Source organism: Moschus berezovskii, chromosome 8 (genome assembly GCF_049115385.1).
Source record: "Moschus berezovskii isolate FMDL1 chromosome 8, NW_MosBer_1.0, whole genome shotgun sequence".
NCBI lineage: Eukaryota > Metazoa > Chordata > Mammalia > Artiodactyla > Moschidae > Moschus > Moschus berezovskii.
In genome coordinates this window covers 82,742,248-82,762,858 of record NC_142467.1, presented here as the reverse complement: position 1 = coordinate 82,762,858, position 20,611 = coordinate 82,742,248, and the positions used below count along the sequence as shown (strand labels likewise).

Below are 20,611 nucleotides of genomic sequence, written 5' to 3'. Positions count from 1 at the left end.
AAAGTTTAACATCTGCAAGTCAATCAACATGATACATTAACAAAATGAAGGATAAAAATCACGATTATCTCAACAGACTCAGATAAAGCATTTGACAAAATTCAATTTATGACTGAATTTGAAATATCCATTTATGATTTTTAAAAAAATGGGCAGAGGATCTAAATAGGTATTTTTCTAAAGACACATCAAAAGGCACATGAAAAGATGTTCAACATCACTAATTATGAGGGAAATGCAAATCAAAACCACAATGAAAGATCACCTCACACCTGTCAGAATGGCTATTATCAATAAGAAAAAACATAACAAATATTGGAGAGGATGTGGATAAAGGGAACCCTTGTACACTGTTGGTGGGACTGAAAATTGGTGCAGTCATATGGGAAACAGCATTGAGATTCTTCAAAAAATTAAGAATAAGAACCATCTGACCCAGCTATTTCCACCTCTAGGTATTATCCAAAGAACAAAACACGATATGAAAAGACACATGAACCCCTAAATACTGCAGCACTATTTACAATGGCCAAGAAACAGAAATAACCTAAGTGTTCACGGATGCATAAAAGGATAAAGAAGATGTGGTACGTGTACATGAAGGAATACTACTCCACCACAAAAAAAGAACGAAATCCTGCCATGTGTGACAACATGGATGGACACTGAAAGTTTTATGCTAAGTGAAATAAGCAAACAAGACAAATACCACAAAATTTTACTCATGTGTGGGATCTAAAAAAAACCAAAATGAGTGAATACACAAAATAAATCAAAAACAAACTCACAGATGTAGAAATCAGATTAGTTGGTTACCAGAGAGAAACGGAGTTGGGGGAATGAGTGAAATGGGTAAGGGGAGTCAGCTGTACAGTGATTGATGGTAAACAGAAATGTGGCGATGATCACTTTGTAGTGTGTACAGGCATACTTAGGACATAGTCTAGGTTCAGTTCCAGACCACTGCAATAACGGGAATATCAAAATAAATTTAAACAGAATTTTTTGGTTTCTTGGTGCATACAGTAAGTTATGTTTACACTATACTGAAGTCTATTAAATTTGCTGTGGCATTATGTCTAAAATACAATGTACATACCTTAACTTAAAAACCCTTTATGGCTAAAAAATGCTAACCATCATCTGACCCTTCAGCAAGTTGTGATAGTAACATCAAAGATCACTGAACATAGTTCACCAGAACAAACATAACAACAGAAAAGTCTGATGGTGGTGGTTTAGTCGATCTGTCAAGTCTGACTCTTGAGACCCCACCATGGACTGGAGCCTGCCAGGCTCCTCTGTCCATGGGATTCTCCAGGAAAGAACAGAGTGGGCTGCTATTTCCTTCTCCAGGGGATCTTCCCGACACAGGAATCGAACTCAGGTCTCCTGCATTACAGGCAGATTCTTTACCAACTGAGCTACAAGGGAAGCTCCCATTCAGAAAAGTCAGAAATACTGTGAAAATTGTCCAAATGTGACACAAAGACATGAAGTGAGCAGATGCTATTAGAGAAAGGGCGCCAAGGAATTGATCTTTGTAGGGATGCCACAAACTTCCAACTTGTAATTAAAAAAAAAAAATACTGGTGAAGCGCAACAAAACAAGGAATGCCTGTACAGATGTCAAATTATAATGCTGCACACCTGAAACTTTTAATAACTTAAAAAAAAACTCTTCAAGGACGACAAAGAAAAACGAATTGGAAAAAGATGTAGGCCACATTTATGTAATCCGAGTATTAACTGTAACTGAGTATTTCTCAAACACTGTCCCTAATATTCAAAGTTATATAGCCTTACTTCTATTCTTATTAACCATGAACTTCATTTTGGAGCTCCTTGGAATTAAGCAAAGTAGAACTGACCCTTGAAAAACACAGGAGTTAGGGGCACTGACCCCACTGCACAAAAATCCACATGTAACTCATAGTCAGCCCTCCATATACATGTTTTGGATCCTCTGTGTTCCACATCCTCACATTCAACCAACCGTACATCATGTAGTTTTGTAGTGAAAGTGTTAGTCATTCAGTCTTGTCTGACTCTTTGTGACCCCATGGGCTGTAGCCTGTCAGGCTCCTCTGTCCATGGAATTTTCCAGGCAGTAATACTGGAGTGCGTAGCCATTCCCTTCTCCAGGGGATCTTCCAGACCTAGGGATGTAACCTGGGTGTCTGCATTGCAGGCAGATTCTTCACTGTCTGAGTCACCAGGGAAGCCCACCAGGGAAGCAGTACTTACTATTGAAAAAAATCCATGTATAAGTGGGCCCACACTGTTCAAGGGTCAACCGTGTAGTGTTCAGAGTCTGTCACCATATAATATAATTATGCCTTCCTCTCTCTTCCCACCATACCTCCCATTCTAAGACCCAGATTTACTCTGCCTTGCTATTTTGTTCTAAAGCTGCATTTCAAAGTTTTCTACCCTAATTCTGCTATCCATATCACCAACTTTTTTTTTTCCCAACCTTTAAGTCTCCTCTCTTCAAGTGTGTCTATCAAGCATAACTCAAAATTCATAACTATTCACAAAGAATTTCTGAATTGAAAAGACGTATACATAAGTGAATTCATATAGGCCAACTCATTGTTGGCAGTTGTACATGTACATTCAAGCACAGTATACACATAATATATCTTTGGCTTTCTAAAATAACACTGAGAAAGAGATCAGTAAAGGAACAAATGAGAACTGCTTCCATATTCTTCAAAATTTCCTTTCTTTAATGGTTTCAAAGAGTCTCAAAAATATTTATCTCTACCTTATCCAGATGGCTAAATTCCATAAAAAGCATTACATTTCATTGAGTAAATTAAATATTTAGTCTCCAATATGAATAGAAATACCTCAGCTTTATCATTCAACATAATTTTACCTTAAAATGACTCAGCACAGATCTCTGGTGAAAAAAAAAAAAAAAGTGATCTAATTCAAAATAACTCTTTGAAATACACATTGCTTCATGAGTCAATGAATGCAAAAACTTCTCACGTAACTACTAATATAATGGATAATGTATTTCAACACAAATTCTGTCACTGAAGTACAGGATCAGAGTTACACATCTTTTTAAAATCAAGAGTACAAAGCAAAAAGCAAGCACTGTAAAAACCAAACTAAAATTCCATTTCCCAGGTCACGGCTAGGCAGTTTTCTAACAATGAGCAAACAAATCAAATTGCTATGAATTAGGAAAAGCTGCAACTTAATAAACAAGGGATAGGGAGTACCCTAAACAAGCACCAAACAAAACAACACAACCACAGCAATATAAATATGATACACAAGACCAGAAGGGAGAGGTGAGCGACAAGAGGGCAAGAAAGAAGAGAGGCTCTGGAGAGATGGTTGAGAACAAAGAGTAATGAGGTTTTAAGTTACTAGCTGTGTCTCTTGATCAAAGTTTTTTGGCTACTAAAAAGCATGAACACAATCCAACTCAATGGGCAAAAGCAAGCTTTTGTATGTTTTTATATCCAGTGAACTTTCAACGATAAACTTAGAGTTCACCCAATTTCAATTGTTCTAAAAGCATTTTTGAGACTACTACAAAAAGTTATTGATTGTGGGCTGACAAAAGTTACTCTGGTAACTTCTAAGATCACTAATTTTCAGTGATGCTTATTAGCATCCCCAGCACTGGAGACAAGTATATTTTTTCCCAAGAAACACTCAAGAATGGGTAAGAATACAAAATTCACACACTACGTGAAAGTACAATTGCACCATCTCTCTCCCAAAATAAATTTAACACTTCATTTTATATTTCAGCATTTCACTTATGTGATAAAACACCATCTATCAAGTCACAAAATAACATGGAGATCCTACACTCTTAATACTGCTTGGTACTTCAGTTCCTTATAGGTGGGCAACAGTTATTAAAAGAATTCTGTCATGATGTTTCTTTCCATTTTCCGGTCCACTATTGTTCACGTAAGGATTAGAACAGAAGAAGCAGTGGTAAAGAACCCATCTGCCAATGCAGGAGACATAAGAGACATGGGTTCGATCCCTGAGTCGGGAAGATCCCCTGGAAGAGGACATGGCAACCCACTCCAGTATTCTTGCCTGGAGAATCCCATGGACAGAGGAGCCTGGAGGGCTACAGTCCACAGGGTTGCAGAGTGCAACATGACTGAAGCAACTTAGAATGCACAGACACCAATATTAACATTCTTGTCAGGAAATTTAAACTCTACAGATCTGATCAAGAAAAACTGAAATCTGATTAGAAAAACTAACTATAGAATTATCACATAGGTTATGTTCTTTTCCAAGGGAAGTTTTTGCTTTCAGGCATTCTTAACTTTTAGCACCAATGCTTGTACTCCTAGCTCAGCAGCTAGCTCAACACATGGTCCCCAGCATCCAATCTTCCTTCTTCTGGTGACACCTCAGTTTCCCATAAGACAAACACCTCTCCCTATTCTCAGCCCCTGGATTTCAGGTAGTGCCTGAGATGAGCACAAGATGCAAGTCCGGGCAATCAAATTCACAGCGATTAAATCACTAGATACAAAATAAGTACGATTCAGTCCCAGAACTTTTATTTTTTTGGTGCTATAACTTTTTTCCCCAAAGTTTAAACTTTTACCCAATTAACGACCCTGTGGTAATTTCAGGTGAACAGTGAAGGGGCTCAGCCATATGTATATATGCATCCATTCTCTCCCAAACCCCCATCCATCCAGGCTGGCACATAACACTGAGCAGAGTTCCATGTGCTATATAGTAGGTCTTTGTTGATTATCCATTTTAAATACAGTAGTATGCATATGACTTTCTTAAAATCCCTAACTATCCCTCCCTCCCCACTTTAGGCAACCATTACAATTCAGTTCTAGAACTTTTGCTGAAATTTTTAGTTAAGAGATATTTTTATAAGTGCTTAGCTAGGCTGTTGGTAAGCTTCTCTGTCATTTCATAAGGGCCAATCAGAGAACAAAGTGTACACATTTGCTTACACACACACAGACACACACACACAGAGCATACAGACAATGTCTCTGGTGACAGTACTACAATGTCTTATAAACAAGTCTTTTCCCTGAATTTACAGTACATGGTCAATAAACTCCTTTTTTTCCCCCCACTTAGCTTCTTAGGGTTTTCTGTCACTTACTAGTCCTAACTAATATGTATAGTTTCACATATAACTAATTGTATCCCCTTATCATTTAAACCTCAATTGTCAGTGATAATTTTGATAAGTCCTGGAGGACTGTCTGTATCAGACTCAAACACACACTATAGAAAGTTTATAATGATAAAACCATTATTACAAAATGTCAACTTAGTGTCCCCACAATGATGACTCATTTGGAAAGCATGCTCTAAGGAAAAAGAAAAGAATGCAAAATTGATAATGTATTAAGAAATGTACAGCTCTACCAAGCAGAAGGTAAACATGAGCTTACAAAAAGACACATGAAAAAATTCCATTCTGTTAAATCTGGGAAAACAAAATATCCTTACTTGGTAAAACACTGTACATATAAAAATCATTACAGTTAGTAGAACAGAAATGAAAAGTGGAGCTGAGAAAAACGTTAACATAAAGTAAATACAACATAAAATAGGAAATTTTATTATTAGTTTTTTCTCAATGGAACAAAATGTCCATTCTCACTCAGATTTAGAGTTTATGTAAAACTATACTGGTATTAATTTCCTACAGCCACTGTAAATACTACACATTTGTGGCTTAAAATAACAGAAATTTATTTTCTCATTGTTCTGGAGGCCAAAAATTTGAAATCAGTTTCAACAGGCTGAATCAAAGGATTGTACGGGACAATCCTACATCAGGATTTCAGGATTCCTTGGCTTATTGGCCATATCACTCCAATCGTGGCCTCCATATCCACTTGGCCTTCTCTTCTGTTAACATAAATCATTCCTCTGACTCTTTACTGTGCATTTGGGGCCACCCAGACAACCCATGTGCTGTAGTCCATGGGGTTGCAAAGAGTCGGACACGACCAAACAACTGAACTGAACTGAGATAACCCAAAATAATCTTTAATCTCAAGATCCTTAACTTATTCATACCTGCAAAGTCTTTTGCTATAAGGTCACATTTATAGATTCTAGGGACTGTGATATGGATATCTTTTAAGGGGCCATTTTTCAGCCTACTACTATGTCATAAGTCCTTTCAGTAACTATAATACCACCAAAAAGGCTGAGAGTCTGGAAACTATATAAACTTTATATTCCCCAATTAAATTTTTCACAATGTTCTCTATTTCTATTGGTACCAACACAAAAAGCTCCAAAAATGGCATATTTAAAATAAAAAGGGAAGACTCTAGTGAGTAAGAAAATAATCTACTAAGCATAGCCTTAAGAAGTATTACTTTTAACTAAATTTAACATAGTATTCCTTGAAACTAGAATTACTATCATGACAATTCATTTTATTACAAATTTTAAAATTAATAAAAGACTTTACCTCCAGATCCTAACTGCTTGTAGAATCTGTATTCCAAATGTAGCTGTGGTGCTCTGGATTTCATGGGCTCCTATTAAAAAAAAAAGCAACAATAAAAAATATTTGTTATTAAAGTGTCACTAGGCTCCAATTATTACGGATGTTACAAATCTTGATGTCAACTCTTATATAGTGTAACACTCTATTAGGTATCCTTGTCTCACTAAAGTTAAATCCAGATAATAATCAACTTTAAGTACAATGTAAAATAAATTAATGCCATAAACATACACAAGGTTAAGTGACTATTAGACAAGCATTAGGGAAATCTACGTTTGACTCTTTGACCCTGAAGAAAAGTATACTGTGAACATTCTTGACTAATGCAATGATGGCCCTGATTCTATTTCTCCTGTTCCCAGGAATTACTGTGCCCTCTACACTATATATTTCTGATGGAAAGGTTCTGGGTTAAAGTGACATTCAGTTCAGTTCAGTTCAGTCGCTCAGTCGTGTCCGACTCTCTGCGACCCCATGAATCACAGCACGCCAGGCCTCCCTGTCCTTCACCAACTCCCGGAGTTCACCCAAACTCATGTCCATAGAGTCGGTGATGCCATCCAGCCACCTCATTCTCTGTCGTCCCCTTCTCCTCCCACCCCCAACCTTTCCCAGCATCAGAGTCTTTTCCAGTGAGTCAACTCGTCGCATGAGGTGGCCAAAGTATTGCAGTTTCAGCTTTAGCATCAGTCCTTCCAATGAACACCCAGATTGATCTCCTCTAGAATGGACTGGTTGGATCTCCTTGCAAGAACAATGATGGAAATGGGAAAATTCTGACAGGAGCAACAATACATTTTTAAAAATTTTACGTGGAGTACAAGCTTACAGTAAAACACACAATTTCTAAATATTAGGCTCATGAGCTTTGTAAATTGCAACCACTAGCTCAAAAAGCCTTTAGCGCTTTTCTATCACCCTTCTCTCAGACTTCTATCATCTTTTGATTTGTTTTGTCTGTTGTTGCATTTCATGCAAATGAGACTGTAAAATATATGTTTTATATGTATGTGTCTGACTTTTCATTCAACATCACGTTTTTGAGATTTATACCTACACAGACAAACACAAACACACTCATAGAACATAAACAGAAGCAAAGTAGATTTAAGATATAAACGTGTGAAAATAGTTGTAGGAAACAAAACTATAACAGAGTAATAACACAGGAAAATTGAACAAGATCCAATAGGAAAGTACATAACAAGCTAACAAAATTTAAACAAAACCAACAAAACTTCAAGAAGTACAAAAAAAACCACATAACCAAAATTTAAAACCAATCTGTCAACACACTAACACAACAGCAAAGAGAATTTGGAAACTGGGAGACAGAAAAATATCTAAAGAATGAGAAAATTTTGTAGAATGCATCTACATAAATTATACAAGATGCATTATGCAGGAAGAAAAATAGAAAACACAGAAAAAAGATTAAAGAGCTGGACAACATAATGAGGACTAATATGCATTTGATAAGGAAAAGAGAAAGAAAAGTGAGGAGAGGCAACAACTGAAGAAATAAATGCGCTAACTGATGAAAGATAACAAACCAGAAAGTCAAGAGGAATGTAAATCCCAAACAGAGTACCTAAAAAGAAATTTATACTTGGACATATCGTAATGAAAGAACCAATGACAAAGACTTCAAATAAGAAGACTGTAAAATCCCAGTGGAACAATTATAATCATAAAGATTATTATAAGAGAAAACAATCAACTTAGTTCTTGAGAGGCAGGATGGTAGGGTAAGGCAGAGGCACTGAAATGTGCTGGGTGTGAATCATAAATTCACTACTTGCTAGATTTACTTATTCTTTTTGTACTTTTCAGTTCCCTCATTTACAAAAGACAGATAAAATATTTTCTCATTTTATTTCTATACAAATATATATGACTTAAAACAGCCCCTTCCATACAGTGGAATTCTTTAGTTAACTATATTAAAGTATATAACCATAAGATATAATAAAAAGATACCCAAGTAGACAATCACAAGTAAAATACATAATTCACCCAATCACTAATATTCCCTAGATAAAAACAGAAACCCAGATCTAATTTAGTAGAGTCAGTTCAGCTTGATTCCAATACTTTACTAGCACTAAAATTTTATTGTGCCACCATACAAGAAAAGTCACCTCACCATAGGATGAATTTTTTATTATTCATGAATGACAGGTTATTATGTAACTATAAACAAGATACATAATAACCTGTCATTTGTTGTATGGCAGGAGGAGAAGGGGATGACAGAGGATGAGATGGCTGGATGGCATCACCAACTCAATGGACATGAGTCTGAGCAAGCTTTGGAAGTTGGTGATGGTCAGGGAAGCCTGGCAAGCTGCAGTCCACGGAGTCACAAAGAGTCATGACTGAGCGACTGAACTGAACTGAACAAACAAGATATGAGAGTGGTGGCTGAGAGCAAGTTAACAAATTAACCTGAAGCAAACTATCAATATGAACCAGGGTAACATCAAATAAGTAAGTAAACCTTTACATGGGATATATAACAAAACTGAAATTAGTCACTAAAGTTTGCTCTCTGAATGAACACCACTGTCATCAAATAACATCTTTGTACCAAGGTACAAAAATAAGATAGTACTGAAGGTATACAGATACAACATTTTCAAGTGGTTACTTTTAAGGCAGGTTCTGAACAAACTTATGTGGTTTTCTATAAACAGAGACAATAGATACAGACAAACATAAGAAAGAATATATAAGGACATTTTATATATATATGTATATACATATAATACACATATAAATACATATACACACACACATGCAAATATTTAGGAAACTAAGTACCAACCATGGTTTAACAGTTTATATGAAAAATTTTCTATCCTGCCAATACATTTTTGGATGAATCTGAGGCAAGCATAACTCTACACCATACTTCAACCTCAAAATGCCACATATAGATATAAAAATACTCCTAGTTCTCCCAAAGAATATTGAATAACAATATTATAATACATATAATAACAATAACAATATTATTATATGTAGTTCTGATCACTGTCCTTTAATAAGGGACAAATCAAGGCAGAAAAATAATGTCAAAAAACAAAAGAAGAAAAAAAAAATAAGGGGACTTCCCCATTGGCTCAGTGGTAAAGAATCCATGCAGGGGATGTGGGTTCGATCCCTTGTCTGGGAAGATCCCACATACTGTGGAGCAACTAAGCCCATGCACCACAACTACTGAAACTGTGCTCTAGAGCCTGGGAACCACAACTCCTGAGCCCACACACCACTGCTACTTAAGCCTGCTCGTCTAGAGCTCGTGCTCTGCAACAAGAGAAGCTACCACAACGAGAAGCCCACGCACCAGAACAAACAGCAGCCAGCAACAAAGACTCAGTTTAGCCAAAAATAAATTAATAAATAAACTTAGGTTCCAGAATCAAAAAAAAAAAAAACTTGACATTTAAAAAAAAATACAGGAACAGTGATACAGCATGAAGGTAAAATAAAACAAGTGACTTATATGTGTATACACAGGAAGGCTAACAGATGACATAGTACATGTTTAGTAAGGTATCAAAGATGTCAACAGCGTAAACAAGTTTCAAATCTGAAAATAACTGGAGCTAAGGGTCACCAGTTAATGACTGAAATTGGCAAGTAAAGGTGAGCCTAGCATGGCTCCTATTTTGACATAAAGATTTATTTGCCCTAACCTATCAGTAAAGTATCATTCACATGCTCCCATGAGTGGAACTACTCACTACAAGAGATCAATAACAAAGAATACAGGTATTGCCATCCTAGTGTGCCATGTCCACTCCCAACACCATTCAATGTCTGTATCTTAGACCACTGGCCTAGACCATGGGAAAAGAAAAGGCAGCGGTGCCCACTCCTTGCATCCTGGCCTCCCTATTGTGATTCACGCAAACTAACTCCCTTTGTCCTGACTACACACTCATGAGGGAACCTTGTAAGTTTTTTTTTGTAAATTTTAACTTAATATTCTATGTAGATCAGCCTACAGAAAGAAAACATGATTTATCCTGTTGTGGGCATTCTGGACCCATAATAGTAAAATACCTTCACTGTAAGTTAGAAATTAACTCTTCTGAAGTACTTACACCTGAGAGCTTGATTGACTGAGTGAATTGATAGATACTGTGAATCTAGTTCTGATTAACAGTGACAATTTTAATGAGACAACCTAACTAGATTTTCTGTCATAAAAATCAAGGACCAGAAGTTAAACCTAGGTGAACTCATGCCAGGTAAATGCCAGTCCCACTCACATGGCAGTGAGTCCATCTCTGCAGCACCACAACCCCTACTGCGCATTTTTATTTTCCAGTAAAAATAGACAGCACTTGTTCCAGTGAAACTTGGTTTTTACACTCACAAAGATACTTAAACTGTGCTTTTTAACTTAAAGCACAGTTTTCTATCTTATCCCCAAAGTTTTGTTTTTCAATTTCTCCAACTTGCCTCTTGCTTGAATAGTCTCTTCTGTAGTCACATTACCCTATTAACAGAGGTTATATTGGCAGAAACAAGATCAAGACTGGCATGCAGGCTGGGAAAACCAAACAAGCCACACTCAACCTCAGGGAAATCTGACTGGCAAAGCAAACAGTTAAGTTGCACCAGAACAAAGTTATATGTCATAAAAATTCCCAGATCCCAACTATACCAAAAAAAAAAAGAAAAGCTGCCTTACAGCTGTCATACCAAGCTTCTTTAGGACTTCAAATCAGTCCCTTGGGAGTCTGCTTTCCTGGCTAACCTCCACCCACATCAAGAATTTCTGAATCCCTGAAGGTCAAGCAAGTCCCAGTTTTACCAAACATAAAAAACAAACAAAAAAGAAGATTTTGGAAGCTACCTGGAAATACAATTTCAAATAATGTAATCCTAAATACCAAAGACACTTTTGTCCAAATGCTTGAATCAGGAAGAAAAACCTTGTATTCTAACTTCTAGCATATTAAAAATGTCAGTACATCAGCTTCCTCAAATTTGAAGCAGTGCCAAATTTTAAGAATTCAATTCCATAATGCTGCCACAGTAAAAGAATTAAGTTATTGTAACACAGAAAGACACGGGTATCTTACATATATATTACCATACATTTGAGGGGCATGATGATGCTAGAAGCTTAATAACAAAAGATCAGTTATGCCTCGCACTTTCCAAATAAACACTCAAGTTACAAATGATATGGAAAAAACTAGTGAAAATGCAACTTAATCATTAGAGAAATAACAAGAAAAGAATTGAAGAAATATAAGAAACATGAACTTACCAATTTAATGGCCACATATTCATTTGTATACAAATTTTTCCCTTGAAAAAGAAAAAAAATGTCAGATTCTATGAGAAGTGAATTTTTAAAGATATATTATGTAAAACTGCTCTGGGGGGATAGGAGGAGAAGCACAGAATACATTTAAATAAAATATAGATTTTTGCTTCCAACTATTTAGCAGAAACCTCAATAACAGGGATATATTTAAATTTATGACCAACTCAGTAACATTTATTATTTCACCTGGATTCAGAGAAAAAAGTAAGACTAACTAAGAAATACCTTAGCCTATTTATTAAAAAAATAGAAAAACTCTTATTTGGTTAGAATACTGTGCACCACTTAGGAAGTAATCAATAGGCAAACACACTAAGTTTCAAAACCAGAATGGTATATAGAAACAAGACTACACAATTCCTTTTTCAATCACCACCTCATTTTAAATCCTTTGTTATTATCGGATGTGATCTTAACAGGGCTCTTACATAATCTAGTAAATATACAGAAAAATCTGGAATACATTTAAAATAAAATAAAATTTTAGAAATACTATTCAATAACTAGTTTTGAGAAACTAGTTATTTACTTTGAGGGGAAGAAGTGTTATTAGCAACTCACCTTAAAATCAAATTAAATTCCAGTTATTTTAAGAGTTAGATATAAGCCATAAAACAAGAAAAAATATTTATCAGGCCAATATATAGAAGCCTTTTGAGCATTAAAAAAAAATGGAAAAAGATTAAGAGAAGCAGAAGATTTTATACAGATTTGACAGCTTAAAACACTTAAAACTTTTTTAAGTCGAAAAACCTACACAGAGAACAGAAGACAAATCAGAATAAAGATTTAATATAATTAATATGTAAATAATCCAAGTAAATTACACTAATCATTGGCACCAGCAAGTTGAAAATAATCTAGAAAATTCCACAGGGTCAGTATCCGTAGTTTAAGTAAAACACGATGGAGAATTAAGTATATAATCTGATACATAAATTCACATGCTTCTTTACAAGCATAGCTAAAAGGATAAAAAATAGAACAATATTTGATTGCTGAATTTCTAAAAAAAAAGAACAATTGATAGTTGTTGTGTTTAGCTGTGATAGTAAATGGCCCTGGTTACACTGACTACTGATTAAAACAGGTAATCATCAACTTTCACACATGCAATTTTTTCCAGTATAATACTCCTAACTTCATTTTATTCAGTAGCTGGTGAATGGCAGTAAAACTTCTAGACAAAATTTCAGTCTTGGATATGTTGCCACAGTGAGCAGTATTTTCACCGTAAGACTCTTTGCCACAAGCAATTTCACAGCCCAGCTAACAGCCCATAAGGCAATTTTGCCATAAGAAAACAAGGAAAATAAAATTTTAAATAAACATTAAAAAGGACACAATGACACATGAAAAACTAGTAAAAAAAACTTTTAAAGACTTTATTGTGAAAAATGAAAATATAAAAAAACATTTAAAATTTGTGAAGATTCATGATAATAGTTTATTATGGTATATCTGAGAAAAGGTGATATTTCCTTTGTCAAAGTCAAACATTAAGGATTGAGGATCTCATACTGGACCTAAATTCTCTATGATATAAAAAAAATTTGCACTCTCTCCAGATTTCCCTGGAAATAAAATGAATAATCGCAGGATACTCCTATTGATTATCAATATATGTAACCTATATAAAGAAAGAAAGTGAAGTCACTCAGTTGTTTCCAACTCTTTGCAACCCCATGGATTGTAGCCCACCAGGCTCCTCCATCCATGGAATTTTCCAGGCAAGAATACTGGAGTGGGTTGCCATTTCCTCCTCCAGGTGAAACCTATATCAGTTCAGTTCAGTTGCTCAGTCGTGTCCGACTCTTTGCGACCCCATACTGCACAACATTTAAATGTTCCAACACATGCCCACTCCTTATATTTCACCAAATCAACTAAGCTAGATTCTGTACCAAATATAAAAACTCTGTCTCCATCACGTTCTCCACTATCAAATAGCAAAAATTTTGACCATTTTCAAGAAACTTACACTCATCAGGAATCGTGTAACCATTTCTTTTGTGGGGGACACAAAGAGCTTGGTTCTTCTTTAGCCTCCAATTTTTAACTGCATGATAAACCTGGTAAAGATGGCGTTAGAGAACAAGCAATTGTATCTAAATTAACCAGGTTTTTGTTGTTTAGTCACTAAGTGGTGTCCGACTTTTTGCAACCCCATGGACTGCAGCACGTCAGGCTTCCATGTTCTTTACTATCTCCCAGAGTTTGCTGAAATTCATGTCCACTGAGTCAGTGACGCTATCTAACCATCTCATCCTCAGCCGCCCTCTTCTCCTCCTGCCTTCAATCTTTCCCAGCATCAGGGTCTTTTCAAATGAGTCAGCTCTTCACATCAGGTGGCCAAAATCTTGGAGTTTTGATTGCAACATCAGTCCTTCCAATGAATATTCAGGGTTGATTTCCTTTAGGATTGACTAGTTTGATCTCCCTGCAGTCCAAGGGACTCTCAAGAGTCTTCTCCAGCACCACAATCTGAAAGTATAAATTCTTCAGCACTTGGCCTTCTTTATGGTCCAACTCTCATTTCCATGCTTTGATCATATGGACATTTGTCAGCAAAGTGATATCTCTGCTTTTAAATACACAGTCTAGGTTTTTCACAGCTTTCCTTTCAAGAAGCAAGCATCTTTTAATTTCACGGCTGCAGCACTGTCCACAGTGATTGTGGAGCTTAAGAAAAGAAAACCTGTCACTGCTTCCACTTTTTCCCTTCTATTTACCATGAAGTGATGGGACTACAAAAATAACTAAATCACTTTGCTGTACACCTGAAACTAACACAACATTGTAAATATAATCCAATATAAAATGAAATTTAAAAAAAAACATGAAAGCACTGCATCCATGGAGAAATGAAACCAAATTGTCAACCATTCAATATCAAACTGTCAACCAGTTGTTTTTTTATCTTTAAGAGCACTGAAACCAAATTGTCAACCCTTACCCTTTAGGGCAAAATTGCCTTACAGTCAATGAGTTGTATGGCCAAACAGCAGGAAGACTACTTGTGACAAAGAATGTCATGGCAAAAATAGTTAGAACCACTGCCAACACTTTTCAGTAGTGTTTGTTCATACAAATATTATAATGCTCTTCTGAGTTTTTTTCTTTTTTTACAAAAATGGTGGGGGGAAAAATGTTCATTCTAATGCTAAGTAGCATAAGTCACATAAACCTATTACACTGATCACAAAGACGGAGATTAATAGGAGTACCTAACTGGTGTCCCAGAGTTGACTCACTGGAAAAGATTCTGATGCTGGGAGGGATTGGGGGTGGGAGGAGACGGGGACGACAGAGAATGAGATGGATGGATGGCATCACCAACTCGATGGACATGAGTTTAAGTGAACTCCGGGAGTTGGTGATGGACAGGGAGGCCTCGCGTGCTGTGATTCATGGGGTCGCGAAGAGCTGGACACGACTGAGCGACTGAACTGAACTGAAGTGGTGTAAGCTAAGCTGTAGTCAAAGTACTCACTGAGCCCATAAATTAAAAAAAATTTTAGAAAACACACCACTTTTTAGCCAATTAATTCAGCATTTAGATGTGACCATATATATTTCAAGAATACATGATGTATAAAATTGGCTTAGTGAGTAATTTAATGATACAATGAAAAATTTAAATCTTGAGGAACACTTAAATCCTGAGTGTCTAACAAAGGAAAAAATTTTAATTTAAAAATGGAATTTATATTTCATCAAGACATTATCATCTTCTCAGAATTATTTTGTATTGTATACAATATTTATTCCGAACAATGTAGGGAAAAAATATATATATGACAAAAAGTTAAACACAGATTCCATACAATGAAAATAAACAAAATACTTCTAAAAATATTGTTCTTGTTGTCATTTACATGATCAAATGTTTAAATCACAGAAGAACTAAATCCTAAAAGCATTTTCTTTTTTTGAATATTAGCGGTTTCACTGAACTTTGAAGGTTATAAAAATGAGCCACGATTGAACACTACCTATGCATTTTTGTCACTTTGCATAGTTCAGTTCAGTCACTCAGTCGGGTCCAACCCTTTGCAACCCCATGGACTGCAGCACGTCAGGTCTGCCTGTCCCTCACAACTCCCGGTATTTACTCAAACTCATGTCCATTGAGTTGGTGATGCCATCCAACCATCTCATCCTCTGTTGTCCTCTTCTCCTCCCACCTTCAATCTTTCCCAGCATCAGGGTCTTTTCAAATAAGTCAGTTCTTCGCATCAGGTGGCCAAAGTATTGGAGTTTCAGCTTTAGCATCAGTCCTTCCAAAGAATATTCAGGACTGATTTCCTTTAGGACACACTGGCTGGATCTCCTTGCAGTCCAAGGGACTTTCAAGAGTCTTCTCCAACCAGTTCAAAAGCATCAGTTCTTTGGGACTCAGCTTTCTTTATGATCCAACTCTCCCATCTGTCCATGACTCCTGGATAAACCATATCTTCGACTAGACAGACCTATGTTGGCTAAGTAATGTCTCTGCTTTTTAATATGCCGTCTAGGTTGGTCATAACTTTTCTTCCAAGGAGTATCTTTTAATCTCATGGCTGCAATCACCGTCTGCAGTGATTTTGGAGCCCCCAAAATGAAGTCTGTCACTGTTTCCATTGTTTCCCCATCTATTTTGCCATGAAGTGATGGGACCAGATGCCACAATCTTAGTTTTCTGAATGTTGAGCTTTAAGCCAACTTTTTCACTCTCCTCTTTCACTTTCATCAAGAAGCTCTTTAGGTCTTCTTGGCTTTCTGCCATAAGGGTGGTGTCATCTGCATATCTGAGGTTATTGATATTTCTCCTGGCAATCTTGATTCCAGCTTGTGTTTCTTCCAGCCCAGCATTTCTCATGATGTACTCTGCATAAGAGTTAAATAAGCACGGTGACAATATACATCCGTGACGCAATCCTTTCCTGATTTGGAACCAGTCTGTTGTTCCATGTCCAGTTCTAACTGTTGCTTCTTGACCTGCATACAAATTTCCCATCTCTTTCAGAATTTTCCTATTTGTTGTGATCCACACAGTCAAAGGCTTTGGCGTAGTCAATAAAGCAGAAATAGACATTTTTCTGGAACTCTCTTGCTTTTTCAATGATCCACTTTGTATAGCCATGCCCTTTAATAATCGGCTTTTCAATCCATATTTGGTATATAGATGACCAAACTAACAATGTATGTTCAAAGCATAAAGTATATGTTTGGGGTACAATACAAGCAAGAGAGAAGAGTGTGCATATGGAGGAAATCCAATTAAGAGAAGGCTCCAAGTAAACTGGTTCCAGTTCACTGAAGTTTTAATTCAATTTCAAAAGATGTTTCCAGTAGTATTTTGTGCCATACTGAACTTGAAAAGATGGGTTTATCAATATTGGGACATTTGAATGGTCATTATTATAAAACTATGTTCTACAGAAACTTCATATATGGTTATATCAGGGACTACTAATCAACTGAAATATCACTGTTCACCTTCCTTAGTAAAAGAACGGCCTAAAATGGTTGCCCAGCTAGACTACATTTCTAGCCTCTCTTTCAGCTTGGTGCAGACATGTGATTTTAAGTTCTAGACATGAGTCGACATAAGGTACGTCACTGCCCACTTGCGAGAATGAACGTGTTGTCTTCTGGCCCTTTTCTTCTTGCTGGCTGGGTGTCTGGGAGACAGAAACAATGGGAGTAAGCAACTCACACATCGAGACTGAAGCCACACACTGAGGGTGCAGAGACACCCTGACAGCCCTTGGTGCTGTTCTTCTGGCCTGTGTTAGGGGGAAAAGAAATAAACTACTTTGCCTAACACTGCTATATGCTGGGATCTCTTTCTTATAGCATCACAGCCTACTCTTTGTTACATTTTTCGGAAAAATTTTAAGCTTCACCTAATAAATGTAGCAAAATCAATAAACATAAAAAAGACAAATCCACCCAAATCTGTATTTACTTGAGACATACGGTAAGACCTGAAGAATTTTCAACAAAACAATTCTTAAACAAAAATAAAAAGTTATAAAAACTTCTGTGACCACTTAATTGTATCAAAATTTACAATATCTTACTTCAGATATGGTAATTCATAAAACAATATATAACACCCTTGTTCTGTTCTTTCACGTGATGGTCAGTCAGGCATAGCTACAAGAGGAGACAGAGAAGCAGCTCAGGTAAACAAAACTTTCCTGGTGCTAAAGAAGGGGTCAGAGAAGAAACATCATGTTTTGGTCGGGTGGTAGAAGACAGGAGCAAGGGAAGAGCTTTGGCCAAGATCTTCGGTATTTCTGCAGGAAAAGCAAGATAGGGGAGGGTAAACAGTTTAGGAGTGACTAGTTTGAATATCTCTGTTAACCTTCAGTGGGCAGTTTCTCTAGCTGTCTTTTACTTTGCCATGGGATGCCTTCAGGAAGATTGCCTACTGGAATGCATAGGCCAGAGAGAGAAGGTACGGCTCTAGATTGGTTAGTTTGCAGATCAAAGGCATGCTCCCATTTTTTTTAATCTTGAAGAACTGGCTATCCTATAGAGGAGCAGTCCTTCCATCGCGTGAAAGGATTTGAGGTTTTTTGGTTTCTTTTTATTATTAAAGCAATGTTATATTAGCTGGTTTGTATTCCATACATTCAATATACATCCGCAGTAAGAGGTCTATATGGTTGACCAGAAAGGTTTTTCTTCAGATGTTAAAGCCTCATAATACACAGGAAAACAAAAAATGTATACAATGTAACCCCACGTTCCAGCTAGCTTTGTTCTGTCTCATTCTGTACCTGTCAAAAACATTTCCAGGGTTTTGGTTAACTGTCTAAGCTAGGAATATATCCAGCATGCTGGATACAAGCCTTACCACCAATACAAGGATAAAATAAAACCAAAAATATCAATTCATCATTTTACAATTAAAAATACAGATAAAAATGATAGTAGACACATTTACTTAAACTTAATTTTAGATTTTTTAAAAAGATTAACTATTTTCTTTTTAATCTCAAGGCAAATTTTTTGTGTTCAGCTTGCTTTCTTTAGTGTCTGTGTGCGCGTCAGCTTGCTTTCTTTAGAGTGTGTGTGTGTGTGTGTCTGTGTGTGTCTGTGTCTGTGTTAGCCACTCAGTTGTGTCCGACTCTTTGGGACCCCATGGACTATAGTCTGCCAGGCTACTCTGTCCATGGAATTCTCCAGGCAAGAATACTGGAGTGGGTTGCCATTTCCTTCTTTCTTTAGTAATCCTCTATAAAAGTACTTTCAACAGAGGGTAATAGTGTCTCTCCTTGGGGCTTCTGGAAATGGCAGTGGGGGCTGGGGGGAAAGAATCTGGGGCTGCATGTGGAGATGCAACTCCTATTTAGTGTCCAAGAGGTCTGAAGTTCCAAATAATGTATGGGACAGTCTTCTAACAAACAAACAAAAACAAAAAACTGTCCAGCCCAAGATCCTAATAGCATCTTTTTTGACAATCACTTACCACAACATATATACTCTATATTCTTTCTTACTCAATACTAATCACAAAAAATTTAGTGCCAGAAATCAATGTCTATTAACATGGTTTTAAAGAAAGCAGTTTAAGAATTCAAACCATCTTTTAACATTGGCATGTTTATCCAGATTAAATAAACATGTTTATTCACATTTATCATAGAAAAAATGACACTTACAACAACTCTTTCTATACAGAGAAATCACCTGGAACCTTTTTAAAAGGGAATAAAACCTTCTTTTATTTAGTAGTCTACTAAGAAAAAAAAATGATTAAAATAATTATGCAAGTGGACACGTTACATTAAGTATTGAAACAGTAACATGTATAGATAAAACATCTAAATAAAATCTACACAATATACAGTAAAAACCCATAGGTAGGTTAGATATAGATAGATAAACAGAAAGATGATGATGGATGGATGGATAGAGAGACTAATAAATCATCTTATCCCTATTCCTGCTTATTCACAGACTGTAAAAGAATTGGGGTATTTTGCTGTTTTTTTAGTACACAGCATGTTAGTTTCAGTTCAGTTCAGTTCAGTCGCTCAGTCGTGTCCGACTCTCCGCGACCCCATGAATCACAGCACACCAGGCCTAATACAGTTTTCTCATATGCCCTGGCTGAAATGTTTCACTAGATTCTTTTGTGTGTATACACACATATACCCACATACACACACACAGATGTGTGTGTATATATATATATAGTTATTTTGAAATAAATTACATGAAATCAATTCTCAATAATAAATGTCAAAGTACTATAGTACTATAGTCATATACATAGAGAGTGACAAAGTACAAATATATATGTCATAATACATAGCTAGAAAACTAATTTATATTAAAAAAATTTAAATATACATACAACATGCTATAATCTTAATTAAGAACAAATATCTTGATATCCTTTAAAGGAGTAAACCAATCACTGCTTTCCTGAAATGGGCAAGAATAATGTTGGTTCTTTTATATTGCTATCTAAATTTAATCTTCACAGTAATTCAGGAAGCAGAAATAATTCCATTTTAAAGCTGACAAATTCAAAGCCCCATGTGGTTAAATGACTTATGAGTTCCATAATGGCAGAGACAATTTTTATATTTTTCCAATGTATCATCCGTGTCTAATCATGCTTCATACATAATACTGTAGACATGTGATAAATTTTTAATGGATGGATGGGTGTAATTCAAGGTCAGACAAGTAAATAATCTGCTTTTTTTTAATGCCAAAATCAGAAACAGTTTAAGAATTTCAAAGTATCA

General features: G+C 36.1%; 1 protein-coding gene across 9 annotated transcripts in view; it reads right to left on the bottom strand.

Annotated features, from left to right (window-relative positions):
- Positions 1-20,611, bottom strand: part of CSNK1G3 (casein kinase 1 gamma 3) — a 125,402-nt gene that overhangs the window by 65,790 nt on the left and 39,001 nt on the right. For all 9 annotated transcript variants that reach the window (XM_088838802.1, XM_055430797.2, XM_088838805.1 and 6 more), the window contains 2 exons: positions 11,796-11,836; positions 6,467-6,536 (listed from right to left, as the gene is read on the bottom strand). In XM_088838802.1, the coding sequence (XP_088694928.1) occupies positions 6,467-6,536; positions 11,796-11,836 (111 nt within the window). The remainder of the gene's footprint in view (positions 1-6,466; positions 6,537-11,795; positions 11,837-20,611) is intronic.